Source organism: Mangifera indica, chromosome 4 (genome assembly GCF_011075055.1).
Source record: "Mangifera indica cultivar Alphonso chromosome 4, CATAS_Mindica_2.1, whole genome shotgun sequence".
In the NCBI taxonomy this organism is placed as follows: Eukaryota; Viridiplantae; Streptophyta; class Magnoliopsida; order Sapindales; family Anacardiaceae; genus Mangifera; species Mangifera indica.
The window spans coordinates 13,301,229-13,325,954 of NC_058140.1; the positions used below are offsets into that span (position 1 = coordinate 13,301,229).

At 34.4% G+C, this 24,726-nt stretch overlaps 4 protein-coding genes across 6 annotated transcripts; 2 read left to right on the top strand and 2 right to left on the bottom strand.

Moving 5' to 3' along the window:
• Positions 1-777: 777 nt before the first annotated feature.
• On the bottom strand, positions 778-10,521 carry LOC123214216 (rop guanine nucleotide exchange factor 1-like). Of its 3 annotated transcripts, XR_006501826.1 has the most exons (6): positions 9,802-10,521; positions 9,334-9,453; positions 8,698-9,236; positions 7,944-8,297; positions 7,192-7,685; positions 778-826 (listed from the first exon to the last, which is right to left on the bottom strand). XR_006501826.1 is itself a non-coding variant. In XM_044633993.1 (5 exons), exons 1-5 carry the CDS (start codon positions 10,082-10,084, stop codon positions 7,257-7,259), a joined length of 1,725 nt encoding a protein of 574 aa, XP_044489928.1. In that variant the 5' UTR covers positions 10,085-10,520; the 3' UTR covers positions 7,044-7,256. The 3 variants fall into 3 exon arrangements, 2 of the variants coding, with proteins under 2 accessions (XP_044489928.1, XP_044489929.1); XM_044633993.1 differs by lacking the exon at positions 778-826 and having other exon boundaries at positions 7,044-7,685; positions 9,802-10,520; XM_044633994.1 differs by lacking the exon at positions 778-826 and having other exon boundaries at positions 7,044-7,685; positions 9,334-9,450; positions 9,802-10,519.
• LOC123214217 (F-box protein SKIP23-like) lies at positions 4,134-6,871 on the top strand. Its single transcript, XM_044633995.1, has 2 exons — positions 4,134-5,431; positions 6,307-6,871. Exons 1-2 carry the CDS (start codon positions 4,262-4,264, stop codon positions 6,340-6,342), a joined length of 1,206 nt encoding a protein of 401 aa, XP_044489930.1. The 5' UTR covers positions 4,134-4,261; the 3' UTR covers positions 6,343-6,871.
• A 2,982-nt stretch (positions 10,522-13,503) lies between the features above and the next one.
• LOC123214218 (coiled-coil domain-containing protein 124-like) lies at positions 13,504-16,191 on the top strand. Its single transcript, XM_044633996.1, has 3 exons — positions 13,504-14,228; positions 15,479-15,598; positions 15,896-16,191. Exons 1-3 carry the CDS (start codon positions 13,671-13,673, stop codon positions 15,905-15,907), a joined length of 690 nt encoding a protein of 229 aa, XP_044489931.1. The 5' UTR covers positions 13,504-13,670; the 3' UTR covers positions 15,908-16,191.
• A 3,652-nt stretch (positions 16,192-19,843) lies between these two features.
• On the bottom strand, positions 19,844-22,385 carry LOC123212683 (L-ascorbate oxidase homolog). The gene is made up of 7 exons (XM_044631817.1): positions 22,195-22,385; positions 21,999-22,108; positions 21,603-21,873; positions 21,047-21,495; positions 20,587-20,952; positions 20,418-20,496; positions 19,844-20,299 (listed from the first exon to the last, which is right to left on the bottom strand). The coding sequence occupies exons 1-7, from the start codon at positions 22,321-22,323 to the stop codon at positions 20,087-20,089; spliced, it is 1,617 nt and encodes a 538-aa protein (XP_044487752.1). The 5' UTR covers positions 22,324-22,385; the 3' UTR covers positions 19,844-20,086.
• Between the last annotated feature and the right edge of the window lie 2,341 nt (positions 22,386-24,726).

Sequence of the window (24,726 nt, forward strand, 5' to 3'; positions counted from 1 at the left end):
ATTTGATTTATGCAAGAGGTGCAAAATCACGCCGAAGAAGTGGCTTCCATATAAATCTAGATTCCAGGATGCAGTTCACTTGTGAAATTTGATCATTTGAACTTTACCATGTTCAGAAGATAAACTTTACATCACTTCAGAAGTTGTATCTTCACCTGGATTGTTCATTTGTCTGAAAATATTAACAGCTGCTTCTGACCTGACAAAGTTTCCCACAATATGGAGAATCCTTGTCGCGGATGAGCGCTGTCCTTCTCTGTGAATGCCCATGTTTCATATTCTTTGTTTCAGCCAAGTATACACCAGTCATTAATAAGCTATTTCCTTCTGTCTGATTACCAGGTTTCTTTTTCCTCTTCTACCGTTGAAATAGAGCTATCTATAACTTAAGTGGTCTTCCTTCTCTCAATTTGAAAAAGGGGCCCGGATTGCTTAGTAATGCTTACTAATACCAATGTCATCGTGGCCTGCTTTGTTGGGTGATGCTTTTCCTTTTCCAACATTCTTTTTTCTTTTTCTTTGTTTCATTTCGTGTTTCCTGAACTCTTACGTGTATTTGTACAGAACTAAAGCTAGGAAATAAATGTTTTTTATTACATTATATACTGAAGATCACTTTACACAGCTTGTTATGAATATGTGTTAATTTTTACTGTCATGTATGTAGATGTCAAGAGATTTGAATGCTGCTCGTATGCCCAGTTAAAATTTTAGTTACAACTAAGCGCCCATTTTAGTCAAAAACTAACACCTGATCAAAACTTTCTGAACATGATGTTCCTACTGCTAAACAATATACAAGACATAATGACCATTTCCTATCCACCTGTTAGCCGTAAGTCTCACTAACATCTTCTTTGATAGAAGTGGACGAAAAATCATTTCAATTTCGCTCTGGCGCATCACCGGGTACTCCTCTCGTCTGATAAATTTGAATTAGCTAAAGGTGATTCATGTCTTCCTTTTCCTTTTTGCAAAGGTTGCATTTCTGATCCACCATAATATTGAACTTCACAAGCTTGTCCTTTGTTATGAATTTCTCCCTAATGACCAACCAAGTTAAAAGTGTAAGCCTCAGAAAGTGCTTCTTGAACCAAATCAGTTTGCTCCACTCACACTCTTACTTTTCTACTCCGAATTTCATTCCAAGTCGACCTAATACAGAAATTGCCGTTCGAATGCGGAACCCACACAGCCTTGTCCATTCCTCCTAGCGTCAAAGTTACAAGAGAGGATTTAATATCCGATAGATGTGGAAAATTTCATCTCGTTTGGGCGTACGTATACGTTTATACTACACTTTTTACACTCTAAAGATAGAATGCTTAAATTGTCTTTATCTTCAACTTTGAGAAACCAAAACAAAGTTTACAATATTACTTGCTTTTAATGTATTGTAGAGAAAGAATATGTATAGATATTTAGTAGATTTTTATATATGTGTTAGATGAGATCAAAAGAATTTAAAATTGTTGAGTTTAAATTTTTTAGATTAAATATACAAAAATTATAAACTTAGTTAATCTTATCTACCGAAATTTTGGTTAACATCAATCTCATATTAAAGCAGCACATGAAAAAACAATACAAGAAGCCACCCATGAAGAGCATGCGCTGAAGGATTTGGTGTTGAATATAAAAAGAATACATCAATATATATATCCAAAGAATCAAAACAAAAATGAATCGGATATTTACGTGAGCTTACAAGGAATAATTTTAAAATTTTTAAAAACTTGTAAGGAATAACTTGACTTGCAGAGGAGAAATAATGCAATGATTTGTGCAATAGTATTCATGTGAAGATCAATTTCATCTTTAGCATATATATATATATATATATAACATAGATATATTCATTTTTAGTATATCTATTTTAAACATACCATAAAAAAAGACATTTATATTTAGCATAGATTTACAAAAAAAAATTCAGTGAGCAATCGACCAATGAAACTTATTGGATTTACATAAGCGAAATAATGACAGGACAACATGTGAGGTTTTCTTATAAAATAGAAGCATAAATATATTGTATCATATCGAAATTAATTCAATTTAAATTTCATGTAAATCAATTCAATTTAATTATATTTTAATTCAATTAAGTAAATTTAAATATGGTTAAATATTATAATTTTAATAATATTATTAATTAATCAATTATTACAATTTTAAAAATGAAAAAAAAAAAAAAAGTCAGAAAACTAGTTTTGGCTAGGAAGGTTATTTTGGGAGAGCGGGTTGGCGGGGCAAATTTGGGGGTTGACTAACCCCTTAAATTTTGCTTAAAGGGTTGGCGCCATTATTTTAAGGGGTTGCCCGCCAACCCCTTAGCATTTAGTGGGTTGGGCCGCTTTCCATTCTTTCCATTTCATAATTCAACAAGCAATTTTTTTTATTTCTTGTTAGAAATATTTTTTATTAAAATAAATATTTTTTTGATGTTTAAACTGCAATATATATAAATATTAATTTGTTAAGTAATAAATATTTCTTGTTAGTTTTTTAACATCTACTTGGGGTATAAACTATGATATATAAATAAATATGTATTTTTTTATTTGATTAGAATAAATATTATTTTGTTAAATAATAAATTTATTTAAGTATCTAACAAATAAAAAAAACAAACAACAGTTTTATTAGAATGTTACATTAGTTGATATCAATCATATTATTTTAATAATGATAATCCAATTTGTTTGATTGATCTTTGATTGATAATAATTGTCTTTAATTAATATTTCATTAATTACATTAACGAATTAATATATTTTCCAAACATTTGCAATCAATTATCAAGAGGGCGCATACAGATTCTATGATGCATATAGATTCTGAGTGCACATGTCGCTTTGGACAAAGATGGACACTGTAACTATAATTAGAAATAAACTAACGTTTACTCAGAGAGCTATTTTTCGGACAACCTGTTTTGGAGACTTTTTAGATTTGGTAAACCTACGGTTTAGTGTCATTTTTATACAATCGATATTACTTCGGATAATTAACATTAATACATGTTGGAGACTAAAAGTTTTACATCTAATAAATAGAACATAAGATAATAGTATATAAATATGTGAATTAGATTTTAACACAAGTCAATTGATTTTGTGTAATATGAGTTTTAATTTTCACATTTAAAAGCGAATATATTTTTGACAAACAATAGATTTAACAATCTAAAGTGTTCCTAGAAACAAGTAATAAAACCTTCAACCAAAAATCGTCTGAATTAAACGAGGAGTATTATAGCCTAAGTGACATAAGTGAGAGTGTTAAAGATTAAAAATCTCACATTAGTATTATGAATTGAATCTTAACATAAACCAATTGATTTTATATAATATAAGTTTTAATTTTCGTATTTGTAAATTTAATATATTTCTCATAATACAAGATCAAGTTTACCGCTTTGAAAGTTCTTGTAACAGTGTTGAATTTGCCCGAAACTTTTTTTTTTTCACTTTTTGTCCCGAAGCACTTCATGCAAACACAACAAAATCTTTAAAAAAGAAAAAATTAATAGGTATAACCAATTAAGGCTGTCGTAATGCTAGATAAAAATGCTTTTTGCAACTTCATGCTTAAATTATCAAAACAAAACTAAGCCCCAACTAAACCACTTATAAATAGAAACGAAGAAGACAGAAAGGGAGAGGTAACCGGCCCGTGAGAGCGGTGGCGAGCGACGGGAAAAGGTAAAAGGGTGGGTTTGGGAGTTGGAGTGGGTGAAAAAAACTTGCTTTGAGGCTTATCCGAGATGCCCTTTCCGATTATACTCCCCACTAAGTGCGACGCCCCTTCTTCACTGATTTGATGCTTGTTCGTGGCCAGTACATTGCTTTGCTTCTTCTCCATCGGTCAAGATGACTTCAAGTTTGATATTGGCAGTTACCGAAATTGAAGCGCAAGAGAATTTGAAGCAAACGGAGCTGAATTTTAGAGAACTTTTATATGGAGACGATCAATTTCGTTCAAACCTTACTTGAATATTAAATTCACCTATTTATGAAAATAACAGAACAACGCCAAATTTAACTTTTTGGGTTCTATTGTAATTTTTATAAATGTGTGAGAGTTGACTGAAGTTTTTGGAATCCTTGAAAACAAGCCCAAACTTCTTTCCTGCCATTCGCGAATTCTAGGACCACAAGTTATTTTGTATTTTCATACATTTTCCTTCACGTTCTCTCTACTTTCCTTCACTTTCCCGAGGAAACAAAAAAAACTTAAAACTTTTGTTCAACATAACATGGCAGACTGGTCCGGACTCCCGAAAGACCTCCTAGTCCTAATCGCTAAACGCCTAGATACCTCCGTAGATCTTTTTCGTTTCCGCTCCGTCTGCTCCACATGGCGGTCCTCCGTTGCACCGAAACGCCGCCGTTTCCCCGGCCGTTTTCCGATGCTCCCAGACGACAACACCAATATTTCCACCAATTCCTTTGGATTCCACCTATCGAAACGCACCGTTTTTCTTGTCAAATCACCGCAAACGGCGACCAGTTGGCTGATTAAAATCGAAGAAGACACGCTTAATCGAAAACGATTGATATATCCTCTGAAGCGACACCGTTTTGACTTCAGAAAGGTACTAGATATTCAAAATCTTAGTATCTGTGAAATCGGGCATGAATATGTTCTTAATTACATAAATTGCCCCCCAAGTTCGAATTTTATGAACGAATTATGTAATTTGTACATGGAGAAGGTTGTCTTGATGCATATAGGTAATCGTGAAAGCGATTCTGATGGTTTCGTGTTGCTTACTGTTCATGTGTCTGGTAAATTAGCCATGTTTAGAAGTGGGCATAAGAAATGGACAATCTTACAACACATGCCCTCGCCATTCGATGATGTGATAGTGTATAAAGGGAGATTTTATGCGGTTGATCATACAGGAAGTACTGTAATTGTTGATTGTTCATGTTGTAGTGTGAATTTAGTTGGAAGTCCTGTGTTTGGTGGTGATAAGAAGTATTTGGTTGAGTGCAAGGGTGATTTGTTGTTGGTTGATATGCATCTTAGCATTGATGCTGCCACATTTGATGCAAATATGGATTGGGAGCAACAACTTGCTTATTTTGTGAGGGAGAGGACGGTGATGTTTAAGGTTTATAAGTTGGATGAGGAGAGGAAGGAGTGGACTGAGATGACCAATTTGAAGGATGATTTGTTGTTTTTGGGTGAAGATTGTGTTTTTTCAGTGTCTGCCAATAAGCTTGGTGTGAGTAGAGGGAATTGCATACTTTTTGTTGATAATGTGTACGGTTTGAGTGAGGATGAGGCAGATGATGATGTTCATCTTGGGGTAGGTGTATTTGATTTAGAGACTGGTTGTATTAAGCCGTTAGGAAATTACCCTGAACTTTCCCAGCTGTTTTGGCCCGCTCCTGGTTGGATTACTTCAAGGACATTGGAAGTAAGTGTTTGTTTGTTCTTGTCTTATTATGGGCAAACTATAATGTTTGGTGCATTGAAAGCCTCTTTGCAATTCATTATTTCTGAATGGATATGATTTTTAATAAATTCATGTGTTGAGCAAGGTGCAATGTATTGTGAAACTTGACTGTGAATGATTCATTGTGCAGCTTTAAGAGTTTTTTTGCATACATCTATTATTCAAATGGTTTTTTTCCTCCAAATTATGTGCTTTTTTTTTTTGGGTTTGTTTTGTCTTCTTGTTGTTGTACTTGTATTTACCTGTAGCATTAGTTATTTTGTTGTTGTTGCTTTCTTTAAGCCTTAATGACATGAAAATGTATGGTAATGAATGGTGCCACAGTGTAGAAAAGAAAGGCCAAAGTGAACTCAGGATTATGAAATCGTGCTTATGAAAATTCTGTTTTAGGAAATGATTTTGAGTATCTAGAAGCAAAGACAGAAGTTAATAGTTTTTAACAAAACAAATGAAAATGCCAAAACTCATGAGCCACTAATTACTAATATTGAAAACAAATGATTAAATTTTCTTGCATGCATCAATTAGCTCATCTAGTTAACACCCTGTTTCCATTTGAATTTAAATGATATAGACATGCAAAGCTATGTGAGTAGAGTAGGATGTCCTGTAATTCATTGCCCTTTGGAGTTAATCCTGTATGTGTTGCCACTGAATTGTCAAGTGGGAGACCCACAATTATCATGTGATTGTGTTTATTCTGCATTTCTTAACGATTTGTTTGCTTAAGTAACCAGCTCCTAAACTTCTTGTTCTTTGATATTTAGTGAAAAGCCCATTTATTTTCTAATATATAAATGATAATGTTTGAAGTGCTGATTTGATTTATGCAACAGGTGCAAAATCACGCCGAAGAAGTGGCTTTCATATAAATCTAGATTCCAGGATGCAGTTCACTTGTGAAATTTGATGATTTGAAATTTACAATGTTCAGAAGATGAACTTTACATCACTTGAGAAGCTGTATCCTCACCTGGATATTTCATGTGTCTGAAAATATTAACAGCCGCTTCTGACCTGACAAAGTTTCCCACAATATGGAGAATCCTTGTCGCGAATGAGCGTTGTCCCAGGTTTCATATTCTTTGTTTCAGCCAAGTATACACCAGTCATTAATAAGCTATTTCCTTCTGTCTGATTACCCGGTTTCTTTTTCCTCTTCTACCGTTGAAATAAAAGTCATCTATAACGTTAGTGGTCTTCCTTCTCTCAATTTGAAAAAGGGGCCCGATTGCTTACTAATACCAATGTAATTTCTATCGTCGCCTGCTTTGTTGGGTGATGCTTTTCCTTTTCCAACGTTCTTTTTTCTTTTTCTTTGTTTCATTTCTTGTTTCCTGGAACTCTTCCGTGTATTTGTACAGAACTAAAGCTAGGAAATGAATATTTTTTATTACATTATATACTGAAGATCACTTTGCACAGCTTATTATGAATGTGTTAATTTTTACTGTCATGTATGTAGATGTCAAGAGATTTGAATGCTGCTTGTATGCCCAGTTAAAATTTTAGTTACAACTAGTCGCCCATTTTAGTAAAGACGGCTGTCGCCAAATTTAGGTGGAGAGGTAAATTCTTCACCAACACATTAGATAATACATTAATGGCCGAAGCCTGAATCATTATCATCTTTGCTTAACTAACACCTGATCAAAACTTTCTGAACATGATATTCCTACTGCTAAACAATATACAAGACATAATGACCATTTCCTATCCACCTGTTAGCCATAAGTCTCACTAACATCTTTGCATCCTCTTTGATAGAAGTGGATGAAAAATCATGTCAATCCCGCTCTGGCGCATCACCAGGTACTCTTCTTGAACTTAGGTTCCCAGTATAAGACCAAACCCTCTCAAACTCAACTGGACATGGTTTTTCTAGTTTCTGCTCTGTTGCCTCCGTTCGACCACTCCTTAGCAAAGATGTAGACCTTCCAGGGCTTCCCTTGACAGGGGTTGAAGAACTGAAGGTTGGTGTAGCAAATGGGGAAGTATATGGGGTGCGTTGGATAGAGAAAGGGCTTGGAGACATTGGCTTCTGGATGGGAACACCGCTCAGACCTCCCCTGCTGAACACAGAGAGTGATTCTGCAGCAGCACATTGCTTGTTAGCATCGTCAACATAAAGGACATCATCGATTCTTGCCATAATGTTGAAAGCCAAGCTCTCCATCACCCTTGAGTAACTTTCGAGAATCGACTGCCCTACATCCTGCAATAAAAAGAACAGTTTCACAACTTGAGATGATAAAATAAGAATTATTTTCCATTTCTTCCCAAGGAAGAAATTTTTAAACATGATATACTGGAACTGTATACGCTCCAACTTAAGGGACCTTTGAGAGGTTCAAATTTTGAACATAGCATCTAAAAGCCTAGATAATAAAACCATATCTTTTTTATCATTGTTTGAGAGAATATGTTATGATATAGTAGTGAATTGTATTTGATATTTGAGGAGCATTGTTACCTTGTTGTATTGAATCTTGTTCATATCCAATGCAGTCTGTGGGAGGCCAGGGAAACGAATCCTCAGGCTCTGTAAGAGGGTCTCAGCTCGCCGTGCCAGAAAATTATTTTTTTCAGTGTCAGCAACTAGGCCCTTGACCTTGCCACCCCATTTTGAGCGCCTAGCTTTCATGTGACTTGTGTGTTTTCTTTGATCTTTCTGCTTCCATACATGGACAGCTGCCTCGACTCTGTCAACTATTGCAAGAGTATGATGTTCCGATGACAAATCAAGGTAATCAAGAAGGCATTCTGGCGAAAACTGATCAGCAGTTATGTAATGGTAGATGATGTCGCCGAGACAAGCTTTTCCACTCTGATAACAAAATGTTGAAAAATTCAATTAATAGAGCTCAACTCAGATTCTTAAAGCAAATGCGGAGAGAATGTCTGTTATATGAAATACCTGGCCACTGTTTAAATAAATAAATAAATTATCTACACATTAAACGTGAGATATTCAATAGCACATCCACATTTACTGTTCCTGAAATTAGGAAAATGATATTCTCATTTTATAGGATGTTGATATATTAAATTTAACAAGAAACACAAATTGCCATCTTCAAACAACACGTTACAGGCTCAAAGGTTTCAGACTTCTGGCCCCACACAGGACCAACTTTCACCAGTAAAAGGTTGAGAAAGCATACTCCGGCACTAGTATTTGTTTCGAGTCATGGTAAAAACTTAATTTGAGATACAGAAATCAGTACCTTAGGCAAGGTCTCCAAGTATGAATTTGGTATCTCCATTTCTGCAAGCACACTACTATTAATTGCCATGGCTGCCTTCAGTATCTGATTCGTGCAATCCCTACATTGCTGCAATTTTTTTCTTGAATCGTCGGACAACCCTTTTGGAGGCACTTTTGGACAAGGCAACCACCACTTCTCTTCCTGTCTAACTGACGGCCTCCCATTAGAAACCAATGATGAAAACCCATCACACTCAACTCCTTCACCCACAATAATCCCTCTATCAACATACCAAAACTCTGTCTCACCGAACCCATCAAGCATACTGATCAACATAGCATCAAGCTTCTTAAGTGCAGGCAAGTTCACATATAAATCTGAGCGAGGCCGTGTCGCCATTACTTCATATGTACCCCCACCTGGAAATTGTTGTATGGAAGGCACAAGCTCCACGATCGAATCACTAACACATAATAGCCACTGCATTTCTCTCTTCCACATTGCCTTTTTCTGCTGAGCTAAAGGCTCTAACCTCCACAGCTCCCCAAACACAGTCGCTGATCGTCAAAAACACACATCTCATAGTTGCAAAACTGGTAAAAAAATGCAAATAATCACATTATATTTGATAAATGAGTTAAAATTGAAACTAACCAGAGAGGTTGGTGATAGCATTTGAGATGGCAAGCGCAGTACAAACACCTTTACCACCACCAGACATATCTTCTCCGAGAAGTAGCTTAGCAAATCTTTCTTTCATCATCTCAACTTCTGCTGAACCACAAAATAAAACATTCTGAACATAAATATTACCAAAAATTAAATTAACTTTTAAAAGTTAAAAAGAAAAATAGACATAACATACTGAGATCTCCATTCATTCAACAGTTCACAATATGACTTCTAAACCAGTAGTTAAAAAAAGAAATTAATTTTTAAAAAAAAAAGAGAAAACTGACAAGTATTCAGATCTGCACTAATTGAAGAAAACATCACAAATCTGTTTGCCAAGAAATTGCAAGAAAAAGAACTCGTAATTATTTCCTCCATTTTCAACCACAATTTACACAAGAAAATCATAAATGTCAAAAAAAATTAAAAAAATGTATACATATACAGTACCTGACAACTCTGTATCAGGCTTTTCCGGCTTCTCGTCCCAAACAACGACATCCTTACCGCCAATCACCGGCACCATAACCGGAATAGGAAAGCCGAAACCTCCGGCAACCGGACGGGGAGATGAAGTAAGCGAGCTTGAACCACCTTCAGCATCGAATCTCCGACACGAGAAGCTATTGGTACTACAACTCTCGGACTCGCTGACGTCAGCGCTGAGAGAGTAGCTGCCGCACCTTTCGCTCTGCTGATCAGAGGCCTCGTCATCGGACGTCACGCTTCCCATTGCCTTGACGACCACTGACAAAGATCGGACGGTCGAGACCAAAGAGTAAAGAGTGAGAAAAAAGCAAAGGAAAAAGATAAGAAAGACTGTGTATCACTTGGTCATTGGTTCTTTCACAATGTAGTAGTCTTTTCCTGGTTTTATCTTTCTTTCTCTTGTATCAAGTGTAGCATAGTGACGAGCAGTGATTCTGTTTTTGTTGTTTATAAAAGAATGTGTATGCAGGAATAGAGAAAAAAAAAAGTTGTGGAGGCTGTGAATTTTGTGTGAAGTTGTAGTGATGATGATGATGATGAGGGTGAGCTGAGAGATGATGGGGAGAGCAAAAGCTAAAAGCAGAAGCAGACGGCGTTTGCAGATGTCGTCTTTCCGTAACTGGTGGCCTGGTGGGCTTTCACCACCCGACACGCCCCCTTTTCTGTGGGGTCCGCCTTCTACTTCTATTTCTTGATATTTTACCTTAATGTGCTTCTTCATCCTTAAAGTTGTGCTTTGTGGTTTGTAATGAAGCCTGAAATCCAACGGTTGGATGGAACATATAATTTAATCAAATTAATATGTAACTTCTCTTTAAAATTATTTAATAATTCAATTTTCTCCTTTTACACAAAATTAATATTTTATTTTAAACAATATTATATATATTTTTTATATAACTCGAATATATAAATTATGTGTACTTTATTTATAATTTATAATTATTTAATTATATGATGACATATTATTTATGTATATATAATTTTATTATTTTATTTTTATATAATATTTATATATATTGGGATTAAAATTATTTATCAAATTTCGATAGCTCAATATTTTTTCGTTTAGGTAAGACTATGTAAAAAATCAAAATTAAAATATTTTTAAAGAATTGTTTAAATAATAATTGAAAATTTGTATATACAAAAAAATATAAATATAAATATAATATAATAATATTTTTAAATAAAATTATTGATTCATCTTATGAAATCGATCACTATACCATAAGAAAATTGAAGCTAGTAAATGAACTTTACCTTCTTGTTATTTTTATTTTTTATACAAATGCTACAAAACTTTGCATAAAGATGTAGATTCAGATTTATTTTGTATGAAATATAAGCATTTATCAGATAAAAAAAAGGTTATTAATAATTTTTATAATTTACAATAAAATAAACAGAAATAGGTGGCAAAGGGGAACAGAGTGGGTCCACATGCATGTGCCCTCTCAACATCAAGTTTGGGACTGAATGGCGCGTAAGAGATACGTAAAAAGCGGGAAAGAAATTCCTAAGCGTTCATCATCAAATAAAGAGCCGTGGTCTCGAATCTCTAAACGTCCGATCGAAAAGTGAATTTTTATTTCATCATTTTCAGCGCATGACTTGTTAAATGCCTGATTAACAATTAACAGTAATCATGGGCTAACCCCAGGCGCAGGTCGTTTAATCTCACAACCATTCATTGGTTCTGAGCCCACGCCAAATATGGACGGTCTAGATCTCGTTAATATAGAGCCTATCTTTTATGGGCAAAAAGACTCAAAGAGAGACGAAGGCGATATCAGATATGATTACGTTACGTGTACAGCTTTACACATGTCAGTTTCCCGTTTGTATGATCTTTCGAGATGGAGGATTTATCTTACACCAATAAAGTGATCAAATCAGATGGTTGTGAGTAAATAACCAGATAATTGTACTCTGTTTAATCGCCGAGAATTAAATCTCAGCCGTCAAAGCAGATCCCACGTGCACATAATTGATCAATAACGGGAGCATTATTTTGAATCCGATGACGGAGGTCTGAGGACCACCGTAGAGTTTCGTGCACGCCATTGCCCTATGAAGAAAGTTGAAATGGAAAGCGTTGGCTGACCGGATTGGTGGATAAAATAAGATGAGACTTTATAGAATGTTAGTTTAAATTTTTTTTAATAATATATCCAAATCAAGGTTGATTTATGATTTATGAGAAAATACTCTCAAATTAAATAACATTTTATTATCAAATATTTATTAAATAATTTTTTACCAAATTTATATTAATTTTAATTAAAAATAATAAAAAATTTTACTAATACAAATATAGATAAATATACACACATACCTTGCTTTGTTGTTTCCTCTTGTTTTCCAAATTTCAAATATCAAATTAACTAGGATTTTTGTTTATTCCAATTTTACTCAATTTCAAACTTAATTATTGTTATTTCAATTTCATAATTATTTTTTCTTGTTTAACATTTTTTATTTAATTCAAGCTTGAAACTTTTTTTTTTAAGTCCTTCTCCAATTCAAAATCATTACATTGTGTGATTATTTTTCTTTGTAATTTGTTAAACAAAGAAATATTTTAAAGAATTCTAAATAATTTTTAAAATTTAGAATTTACGTTTATGATTTAAGAATTACGATAAAATTATAAAAATAATAAATATTTAAAAAAAGGCTAAAAATCAATTCCCAATTATTTTAACATATAATGTAGTGTGGTAACCCGTAGTGAGGGAAAAAAATTGATAATGTACAAATTTTAGAGGCGAAAAGACTTAGGTTTAGTCCATATATGATATCTGTAACTTTTTTTAAATTTTAAATATTTATTTGTCATTTAATTTTTATTAAAAATTTTTGATAGTTATAAGAATAAAAATATTATTTAATTTGTAATATTAAAAAATATATAATTTTATTTTATTCTTTTTTTTTGTTTTAAGAACTAATAATTCTTCATTATCATATTTTCTAGTTTTAAAAAATGATTTTTTTCTCTAACCCTACAATTTTTTTTTCTTTCATCTTTAGTGACATCGTCTTCTCACTCTTTTTTCTTCCCTTGACTATTTTTCTTTGTTGGTGTCTTTCGTATTTTCATTAACAAAAATTCATCTTCATCTCCACATCTTTGTCAATGGAGAGAGACGAAGATGGTTTGACTCTCTCCATCAACAAAGAGATTGTCTTCATTGACCGAATCAACCTTCATCGATTCAAAGATGAAGATGAGTGCCCTTTGTTTCGTCTTTAACAAGCAAAACTCAATTGATTTAACTGAGCCGTCTATCATCAGGAGTGATAGAAAGTGTTAGACCATTAGTCCTTAGTCTCAGATAAGGTAGTTGGAGCAAATTTCATCTCTAAAAAATGTATTACTTTTTAAGTTAACTCTAACAAGAAAAAAATATAATTTTTTAAAATTTAAATTTGAAGCAAAATTATTAATTTTTAAAATTTTGAATGAGAGACAAGATAATATAATTTTATTTTTTTAACATAATAAGTTAAATGATAATTATATTATTAAAATTAACCGGTTTTATTAATTTAATTATTAAAATTTTGTTAATTTTAATTACTAATATATATATAGATATTTAGGAATTTGAAAAGTTACGGGATTAGTTTGATAGTAGTGTAAACCTTCCATACCTCATTTTGGAAAACTTCACTTTTCTATTTAAAATTATTTATTAAAAAATAATATTTCATCTCGTGATCGCGAAGAAGCGAAGCCGATGCTCCAAACTTGAAGAAAATCGAAGCGACAATACACAAACCAACTTTCTCGAATCTTCGAATCTATCAATCAATCACTGAAAATGCCGAAAAAGATGGGAGTGAACAGCAAAGCCGAGGCCGCGCGGGCTCGCAAGAGCGCCACGGAATCGGAGCGGAAGGAGCGAGAAGCAAGAGAAAAGGAAGATCAGTACTGGCGCGAAGCCGAGCGAGGAAAGTCTCGTGCCGTCAAAAGACGAGAGGAAGAGGCCGAAAAGCGAGCTGAAGCCGCGGCGCGGAAAGCTGAGACAAAACGTTTGGCTGAGCTTGAAGAGAAAGAGCTGGAGAAGTCGATGAAAAAGCCAGATAAGAAAGCGAATAGGGTTTCGATTCCAGTTCCCAAGGTGACGGAGGTAGAGTTGAGCCGACAGCGTGAGGAGGAGCAGGCGCAGATGGCCAAGAAGGCCGAGGAGGCGAAGAAGAAGCAGGCAAGGACGGCGGAGGAGGAGGAGTATGAACGGATGATTTTGGTGGCGAATACGAATAGGGATGAGTCTGTTATTGAGGCAAGGACTGTGGAGGAGGCCATTGAGAAGATGTCGGTGGCCGATAACTTGCCGGTGGACCGCCACCCAGAGCGGCGGCTAAAGGCGCTGTTTAAGGTAAGCTGAATACAGATGAATTATTGAATATTTGTTTTGCCTTTATTTTTATTTATGTTGCATAAAGTTGTATAAACAATCCAGCATATTGTTTTCATTTGAACCAATTTGAATTGGTGCGATTTTTTCTTTTATTTGGTAAAAATAAGCCATACACAGTTTATTTTCATTTATTTGGTAAAATAAAGCAATGTAAATTTTTTAAGTGGACTTTGATCCAGTTTTATATTACAACTTGATGGAATCACTCTTGTGCAAGTATGGATGGGTATTCGTCTCATGGGTGCGGTTGTTTGATTTTGGTGGATATATCTTTGTCCAATTAAACCGATGTAAAAGAGTTTTCCATTGATTACATTCCTCGTGAATTTAAGTAATCTTGGTCTACCTTGCTGGTAGATACTGTAAGAACGAGAAACTGTAGAGCTTTTCAAATTAGTAGCACAGTCCTCTGGTGGAGCTAATTAATCATGCTCTTTTCAAACTTTATTGATGTTTTAAATTTTAAATCCTAGATTTTTCTTTTTGTTTCTTTTGATGCTACATGGGTTTATTTTGTTATGTGGGACACATATTTGGGGATGACAATCACATTAAATTGGGGCATGAGGCATGGATAGGGAAGGCCTTGATGTGGCACGGTGAAGATGGAGAGGGTCCCTTTGCTCTCCAAAGCTGCCCCACTGCCTTCTCAAAGTTGGGGGAATGCTTTTAGTGCTCTTTCTGAAGCTGCACCATTGTGTTCTGATACTTTCGTGGATTGCTTGGTTTTTTTTTTTTCTTTAATGCTAGTGAATAAGTTGTCCTCTTCTATGCCAAATATTGAATAGTGCATTTACAAGAAAAAAGTGTGCAGGTCTGTTTGTTTACAACTCTTCTAGGTCAGTAACCTGAAACTATGTATTTCAATTGTATTTGGATTTAATTTGTTGCGTTGCAACATTCAGTATGATTTTATTTAAAATGAATACTCTTTCTCTTTTGGTTCTCCCTTTCCTCAGACAATATCCTTTGAAATTTTCTTATATGCCTACAATAATTTGTCAAATTTCATACAGAACATTTTGTATGGTCTTCTGTTAACGCTTGTTTCTCATTCAATATTCTGGCCTTCTTTGAATATTTACTCAAGAGTTGTGTTTGTTGTAATGATAAGCAATGTTGTGTTTTTCTATTTTATCTTGTTACTCTATGAGGACCAAAAATTATTGTTCATGTTGATTTTGACAAATTCTTATAAACTTGTACAGGCTTTTGAAGAAGCTGAGCTCCCTAGGCTGAAGGAAGAGAAACCAGGTCTTACTCACACTCAATACAAGGACTTGATATGGAAACTATGGAAGAAATCTCCAGACAATCCTCTTAATCAGGTTGGTTTCAAAAGTATTGAATCAGGGCTTTGATTTTATCTTAAATGTCATTCTCTCTCGATATATAAAGACTGTAACATTTACCCCCCAGGATGATATGTAAATGTCTTAGATTCATTTTCATTGAATAGCAGTGTTACTGCCTAGTGGGTCAACCATGTTTTTATGAGTTCAAATCTAGGTTTAGGGGTGGATATATCTGGTTGTGTTGATGTCATTACTCTTTAAATAAATTATATTTATTAGTATGCATCTTTCTAGATTTGAGGTCTATTATCCATTTATTTCCACGTGTAGGTTGCAGAGTAAGCATCCTTACATCTTGAAAATAGTGGCAGGCCATTCTCCTTGGGCATATGTTGAGTAATGTTACTATATCTTGTGCAGAGTGGAGTATTTACACTTTATACCTTATATGCAGTTATTATTTGTTTTGCTTAGGCTGCATAAAAAACAAGAGTGTTAATAATGTTTTTTTGGCTTCATTATTGTTCCTGCTTGTTACTAGTTCATCCATGACGTTTTGGTGAGTAAAGCAAAATTGAACTTGAGACTTCATAAATGTATTTATAGAGAATTTCATTTGTGTTAAATGTGAATTTTACCTTTCTTTGTTTTAAAAGATTCAGCTTTTCACTTGTGGTTCACTGTTGTTCAAATATTGGCGAAGAGGCTATGAGAGTTGATAAAGGCTTGGTTAACTGGATGTTTTTAGCCTAATATGCCTAATCCTTGAGGGTTGCAGTGACCAGAGAGTTGTGTGGAAAGCTTTTTCATTTGTTATCGGGTTTGTTTGAAACCGTGAAGGCGGTATATCAGTTTAACTATTAAACCTCAATGCTATTTTGGTAGCTGGGGTGTAGAAGAAGGCATTGTGAATTGGGTTTTAAGAATTGGTTGGTAGGCTTTATTATGTTGAATGCATGTGCCCATTGTAGAAACTTTTGGGGATGATTAGTTGAAACATTTATGGTGCTTTATCATGTCGAATATCAATTAGCTTTCTCTAATATCACTTGTAGTGGTTTATATATTGCTCGAGTATTATGTTTATAATTTCTTAATTATGTTGTCCTAGTTATAGTTTATCTTATAGAATGTCATTAAATAAGACTCAAATTATGTACAGTATTAGGACACATTGTGTTATAATGATTATACAATTGATCTTATCATTCGAGAGTAACAACATACATTGATTAATTCTTCCCTTTTTGATAATGCATGGATTATTGCGTAGCTTCTACTAGCAAGCAAAAACAAAAGGATTTAAGCAATTCTGTTCTCCAAATATGTACTGACCCTCTTAATTTTCTAAGATGAAGTGATTTAAGCAATTCTGTCCTCCAACCTCTAATTTTTGTTTATAATGAAAGATTTTGAGTCACATTAGGGACATGCTCTTACTTATAATCTACATTCAAGTAGTTTAATAAGTGTCAGTACTAGTCATTTTTCTTCATTAAAAACAAAAGGATAGTATGCAAGAGAAAATTTCTCTTTTTATGAATCATCAACTAACTGCTTCAGTTTTTTGAGAAAGTTCTGCATTATGTTTTAAGTGCCTTTTTCTGGTTAGTTCAGAATTTATGGTAATGTGGGCATTGTGGGGAGATAATTTTTGGAATCTGCAGAAACAGAAGCTGCAAATAGACATTAGTCTTTTGTTTCTGTCTTCTAAAATGGGATTGTGCCTGAACATCAAGAGTGACTTGTTTATGATGGTGCAAAAATTAAGGATTAAGAGCAAACTTTTAGCTCTACTAAGTGGGTCTAAAATCTGATAACAACATGCCTCTTCAGTTACTAAATGTAGTTGTTCAGCCTGGAGATAATGTGCTGGCAGTTCATGTTGAAGAACTATATGATTCTTTTGATCTGAACACTTTTCACATTCTTGAAGATTTATGCAAGTCCAAGCAGGGAGGAGATAGATAGTCGTCTTTCAGACAATTACCTATGCTAAAAATCTTTTTTCAATGGTGTAATCTGCCTCAATGTCATCACCAATCACTCAAAATTATGATATGAGACTCTACAGTTCAAATCAAACAGTGCAGGTTCCTGGCTTCATATCACAAAAACTCTCAGAGATTGTCACTCCTAGAAGCTCAGGGATCCACAACGCACTTCACATTAGAGCTAAGTAAGATTACTAATAATTTCGGCCCTGAAATGTTGATAGGAGAAGGTGGGAACGGTGAGGTTTATCGAGGTAACATTCAGGATGGTCAGGCGGCAGCAGTGTCCTCAAAATAACACAGTGGTCAGGAGAGGATGTTTTCAGAGAAGTAGAGTTGTTAACTTGTTATCAAGTATGAAACTTGATAACATAGTTCAATTAATTGGGTACTGTCATAGCAAGGAAGTGAATGCAGTAGTGTACAATTTGCTATTGGTGTGCGAAGGTGCTGGAGTGTTTTCATCATTGTTGTGACCGTCCAATCATTCATGGAGATGTGAAGTCATCCAAGGTTCCTCTTCGACAGTTGCCAGCCACAAGTAAGTTCTACCTTGATAAAATTCATTCAAAATGCACACTGATTATCATGTTAAATTTCACTTGGATGGTTTTACATGAGTTCTAGTATTCAGCCCTACAATAAATGCTGCATTTCACTTCCTAGCTATCAGAATTTGAAGCAGCAATTGTACATCAAACTCAGTGACTTTCAGCAGACATAAAGCCAACAGATGTTATAGGGACCTTTGGATGGTTAAGCCCAGAGTACATGATGTATGGAAAGGTTGATGAGAAGATTGATGCGTACTCCTACAGGGTTGTGCTCCTGGAATTTGTCACAGGGAAATAAGCTGTTCGAACTAACCAGACAAAACATGAAAGCTTGGTACTTTTGATAATACTTAGCTTTTGAGTGGATACTGAAATGAAGTTTCTACATCTAAAAGCATTAAGCAAATGTGCATTGCAAAGCTGCAGGGTAGGTCTCTAATCAACTGTGTCGAATGCGAATGTCTAATCTATCATTACTTGACTGAAGACTATAAGAAGGAGGAGATGGAAATGAGTCTAGCTGCAAAGAATCTAGAACTTTTGATGATATTACGTTTTAAACAACTTTTCAGTCATCAATGATCTATAGAAATTGAACAAAAGCATGTCCTGATAAAACATGTTTCAAGTTGATCCCTTCTTACATTGTTTAGTGGTTAGATTCTTTGCAGAAAAGAGCTTCACATTCTGTTCAGAATAAAAGGCGGTCAAGTTTGAATTGATTCTCCCATCTTCTCTTTTACATGTGGTATCTTCACATTACATAATTACATCAAAATAAATGTCAGAGTATATGAAATGCAATACCCCTTTGCTGCTGAGCATACATTTCTAAATTTTATCATCCACTTTGAATCTTCTCGGTATAACGAAAGAGTTTAGAGCAATGCAACTGCAGCTCAAGTTTTACATTGAATTGTGTCATTTATTGAAGGTTAGAAAACGAATCTACAAGCTTTGTTCAAGTGATTGATATAGCCTTCCAAACTCGCTTTGTTCTCAACTTACATATTTGAGAGTATATTTGTGCTTATTTGATTGTAATCAGTTTTATAGAGACAAAATTTGTACTCAAAACAATCTTCATTTCATATTGGAGCAAAAACCCAATTAATTATTGTAACAGGGTGTTATCCCAAAAAAATTGAATGTAACCGTTCGATTATCAATAGTAAGAATATGCGGAGCTCAGCATGTCTGGAAGCACAGGAGAACGTTCTTTTGTTGATTTTATTACCAGTATTTGGCACTGAGTCATTCGTAGCATTATCTTTCTTACTCATTGCGGGTTGGTTATTTGTCAGCACAGGTTTAGCTTATGATACGTTTGGAAGTTCTCATCCAAATGAGTATTTTACAGAGAGTTGACAAAGAATTTCATTAATAACCGCCGTTTTGATTCTTTGGAATAACTTGATGAATTTAGTAGATTTTTTTTAAGAGGACCTAATGATTATAGATCGAATCTATCCAATTTCGACAGTACAGTGGTCGGTTGTTCATGAATTATTTGCAGCTATCATTTCTTTTTTGGGGACAATATCAGCAATGTAGTTCATCCAATGATAAACCTAATCTGAACTAGAGAGCTATGGCACAATCAAACTATTATATCTCTTGATGAAGTCTTTATTTACTGGTATTTTTTATTGCTAAAATTTGACAGTGTAAATCTCCAAAAGATAAATTTACATACAAATTTATAAATGTATGATAAAATAGAGTGGGACTCGACAAAAACAGGACATCAGTATTTGGATTGCATTTATTTCTCAGAAACAAAAGTATAATCAAGCTATTCAAAGGGCATCCCTTATGAACAAAACAAATGAATTACTTCACTCTTAACATGACAAACCACAGCACAGATTTCGTTGCAAAAGAATAGGACCTCCAGCTGGGGCCTTTTAACTCAAATGGAATGTGTGATACTGTTAATAAATTAGCTATGACTAAAGTAGGAGCAACTTCTTTTATACAGGCCTTGTGCTTCTGCCTTCGGCCCTCCCACAGAGAAGTGCATTAGCTGGAATGAGGTATTCATCCCTTAATGATGTTGAATTCGTGTAAACTCTCAAGTAAAATTGCTGTCCGAGATATTGCCGAGCCCAAAACTCAGTCCTCAGGTTCCACATTCCCACATTGTCAAGTGAGACGTAAATTGCTGTCCAAGATTTGGGATATACCTGTAATACCAAAGGTAAATTTCCAATATTATTCAGCTGCTATTGACTCTGGTATTTGAGAAAATCCATGGCTCTTTATATTATCATGATATTATTAGAAATTTAGAACACGTCTAACCTGAGTGGTGCTTCGTGAAACTGCATCTCTCAGATTGTACTGATCTCTACTAGCTGGTGTCCACTTTCCTCCATCCATTCTGCAAAAAATTGCACAAGCTACGACGATAAGACTATAATCAATGCTTAATGTGGTATATTGTGATGGGTTCATTATTTTGAGTTCTTACCCCACTACCCAGAAGGCATATCCATCAAGGTGCCAGCTCTGGACAATGCTCTCTTTGTTCTCAAAAACAATCTCAATAAAGTTTCTATAGTCAGCTCCCATGACTGATGTGTCAAGGTAGATTTTGCCACCAGTAGGCTGTTCCGGGATGCTTCCAACGCGAAAAACGCCATCAATCTTGTAGTAGTCTGCAAGCTTGAGGGGGGTGTCAGCTGGTGTAAAAGATACACTATTGACTGCATATCTTTGCCTGCCATTTACTTGACCAGCTGAGCTCCGTAGCCTGATAGTTTTTGTAATGTTAATAAGACCATAATGGTATGAGCCCTGTGGATTTGGCCTCGGTCCACTTGCTGTTAGATTAGTCCTGCATTGCACCAATGATACTAGTTAAGTGTCAGAAGATTGTACCCCCTGTTAACCATCAAACAGTTAACACAAAAATTTTAACAATGAGGTACCTAATGGAGCGGGCCTGGTTGAGAGACCAGTCAATTTCGGTGGTGGGTCCTCCGGGAAGTGGGCCCGATGGCTTGCTTTGAGAGTTGCTGTAGTGGAGAATGGCCGTGGTGGTGAGGACCTTGGTGGTGAAACGGGATGAGACTACAATGTAGAAATCCTGAGCAGGCTGGCCCATGGTAACTAGCACAGAATAAGACTGACCCACATGAACATCAAGGGATGAATAAGTTGTTTGGACAGTATGAGTCCCCTCAACTTCCACCAACTTCATCGTGTGGCCTTGAATGCGAAAGTTGAGAGAATTTTGCAGTCCCACATTTGATATTCTAAACCTGTAAGTTTTTCCTTGATCAACTGTGAAAGTTGTACCATTGGGTCCGCGGCCATTAACAAGAATGCCATCGGGTAAAGGAAGCTTATGGCCCCGGTCCAAAATGGCCCTGAGTTTCTGTAACAAATTGAAAACAGAAATGAACGTGTTACAATTGAGAAAAGAAAATAATGATTGAAGTGTATAATATACCAAATTTTGTTTTTATAGTTTGGTGAACTTACAGTGTGATTAGTTTTGTACCAATCTCCAATAAGAACAGTGAAATCATCAGCGGGGGGAGGGAATGGAACAGGAATCTGAGGCCTACTGAGGATTCTAATGCCTCCGAAACCACCAGCTGCCTTGTGGAAAGCAAGAGATGGGAAGTAATAAAAGCTGCCAATTTGATCTTTCATTTGTAAAATATAAGTAAAGTTCTTGCCAGGAGGAATTGGACATGTGGTTCCATACACCCCATCTTCAAATGAATTCTTCCTTTGTTGGACACCGTTCCTGCCAATCAAAGTCTCCAATCAGAAACAAGATGTGTGTTCTAGAAGGAAAATAAAGATGGGGAAAAAAAAAAAAAAGCGAGAGAGAGAGAGAGAGAGAGAGAGAGAGAGAGAATTTGAACTAACCAAGAAAGGAGAAAAGGCTCTGATAAACTGTTGTGAACATTGATGATGAGATTGTCATTAGTCACCGAGTAAATATCAGGGCCTGGAAATTGTCCATTGATAAGAATACCCTGCAAAACCAAAAAGAACCTATTTTCAATCTTCCATGAACGCATCTAACACTCCTAAAACAAAACCATATGCCCACAACACAAACCTGCTGGGGAACCCCAAGTGGGTAAATGTCACCATACGTAACATTCCATTCAAAGAACCTGTAAGGATCATCAGCACTTGCAACAACGGCTAAAGCAACAAGACCAACACACACCTCCCAAAACACCATTGCTTACAGAAGTTGACTTAATCAAACAGTAGTTTTGGACAAAGAAGAGGAAGAAGGACGTAGAAATGGTACGAGCGTGGAGTTTATTTATATATTAGTGGTGGTAAAATGGGAGGTGACTAAAATCATTTCTGATGTGGCAAACAGTGTGCTCGGTGGCCACTGAAAGCTGTAGGTGGGTCCATCATGGCTTCTACACTTGTCCTTTACGTTTAGTGGAAATTTTGGACCAATGGGGAATGGCCACGTCAGTGAATGTGATTGTGTAGACCGCGTTTGGTTGATTGGAAATTGGAATGTGAAAGGCCGGAAATTATGACGTGACACGCGGCACAACCATGTGATGTGCCCATTTTCACATCACATTTCGGAAATGAAGAGTGAGGATTCGAGGAGGAAATAAATTAAACGCGGAAAGAAAGTGCAGAATGAGGTGGTGACAGTGAAGAATGGGGAAGTTGCTTGGCTTGTTTGGTTACGTTGCCTGCTCGATTACGGTATTTTTTTATATGAAAAAGCGTAGTCAACATTCTGAGTAACATACAGCTGGTGGTTGGGCGGACTCTCCAAATTAATTTTTATTTCTTATTCAGTTTCACATTGAAAATGAATTACATAAATAATAGATCCCAACTAACTATTTCCCACCCAAGGTTTGGTAAATTAACAATTTCCATCCTTTAGATTTAAAAAAAAATCAATGTTTCACACCTATTATCTACTTTCCATAGTAAATTTTGTTTAGTTTTAGAATAAATTACAATTTTATCATTTTTTAATATAATGAGGAAAATGTCTTTATCATTTAATACAAAAATTAATTATCAATATATATTTAATTTTAGTAAGATTATAAAAAGAACCCTTGCCAAACTAAATATTTAATTAACCAATTTATATTCTAATGATACTAAATTTACTAAATTATCCTCACTACTATAATTATAGTTTATTAATTTTTCTTTTTCATAAATAATTTTTATTTTTTATTCTTTTCCTCTTATCATCTTCACCGTTAATCATTGATCATCCTCTCTACTCTCATGTCATTTTCACCAACAATACCATCGTCAGTAATCCTTCACCTCTAGGTATTTTCATCACCAATCATTATTTCTCTCTCGTCATCTTTACTACCATTATTCCGTATTTTAATTTCCTTGGAAAATTTTTCAATAATTCTGTTATATATTTATATAAATTGAAAAGAAATAAGTGAAAAAAAGAAAAGGAAAAAATATATCGTCTATGTAAAAAATAACTGAAAGAAAATGAGTGAAAGTAACAAATAAGTGAGAGCAGTAGCAAAAGGAACATTAATGGGAAAATGAAAAATTGGAGAATAATAAATATGTAAATATTGCTTATACATTTTAAATATTTTTTGAATTTTTTAAAATTTTGTTAAAATAACTTTTTCCATCCTTCCATGTAAAAAAAATTACAAATGAATAATGGGTAAAAATTATAATTTTCAAACTTAAAGAATATGAATGTAATTTCACCAAATCTTATGTGGCAATGGTATTTGACAAATAATAAAATTGAAAATATTATATGTTTGATTGATTTTTGAAATGAAGGAATATATATTAAGATAAATACAGCGGTGATATATCTAAAAAATGATTATTAATTATGATTTATTGGAAAAATTGTATGAAATGATGTTGATATAAATGTTTGTTTCTTCTTTCCAATAAAATATTATAAATTCTTACAATCGAACAAATATCATATAATCAATTTGATATATTATTATAATAATATTATTTATATAATTTTTTTATTATTTTATGTTTAAACAATCATATATTATTATATAATTAAGTATTATTTATTTTTAATTTTTAAATATATAATCATTAAATAACATGTTTTATTTATATATAAAATTATATATATATTTTTACCGTGGTACAATTTTTTAGCTATAAGAAAGGTCAGTGATTAAGTTTTGACTAAACTTAATTAATTAACATTAAACTTTGCATAAAATCATAATCATATCTACGATCGTGGTAAGATGCCTGCTCGAGGTTCACACCTGATAAGAATCGTTAAGTGATGGGTCTAAATATAAAATTGACAAAATTAGATATGATGAAGAATACGTGCATTAAAAATTGCTTTAAATGTAAGGGTGATGAAAGGATTAAATTTCCATGAAAGAGGCCCAAAAATTGCGCCCCAAATTTAGCTTGTGGACTTGGAAATTTCCAAAAGTCTAATTACCCTCAACCCATCACGCTGTAAAGTTAAAAAGCTCCAATTTGAAGCAAACGCCTGTAAAATTGGCAACGTTTTTAAAAGGCTATTAAATTAGAAAATCGATTTGATGGCTCGACTCGGTTTGATTCGAGCCTGAAACGAGCTCGGCTAAGTCGAGCTCGAACTGGTTCG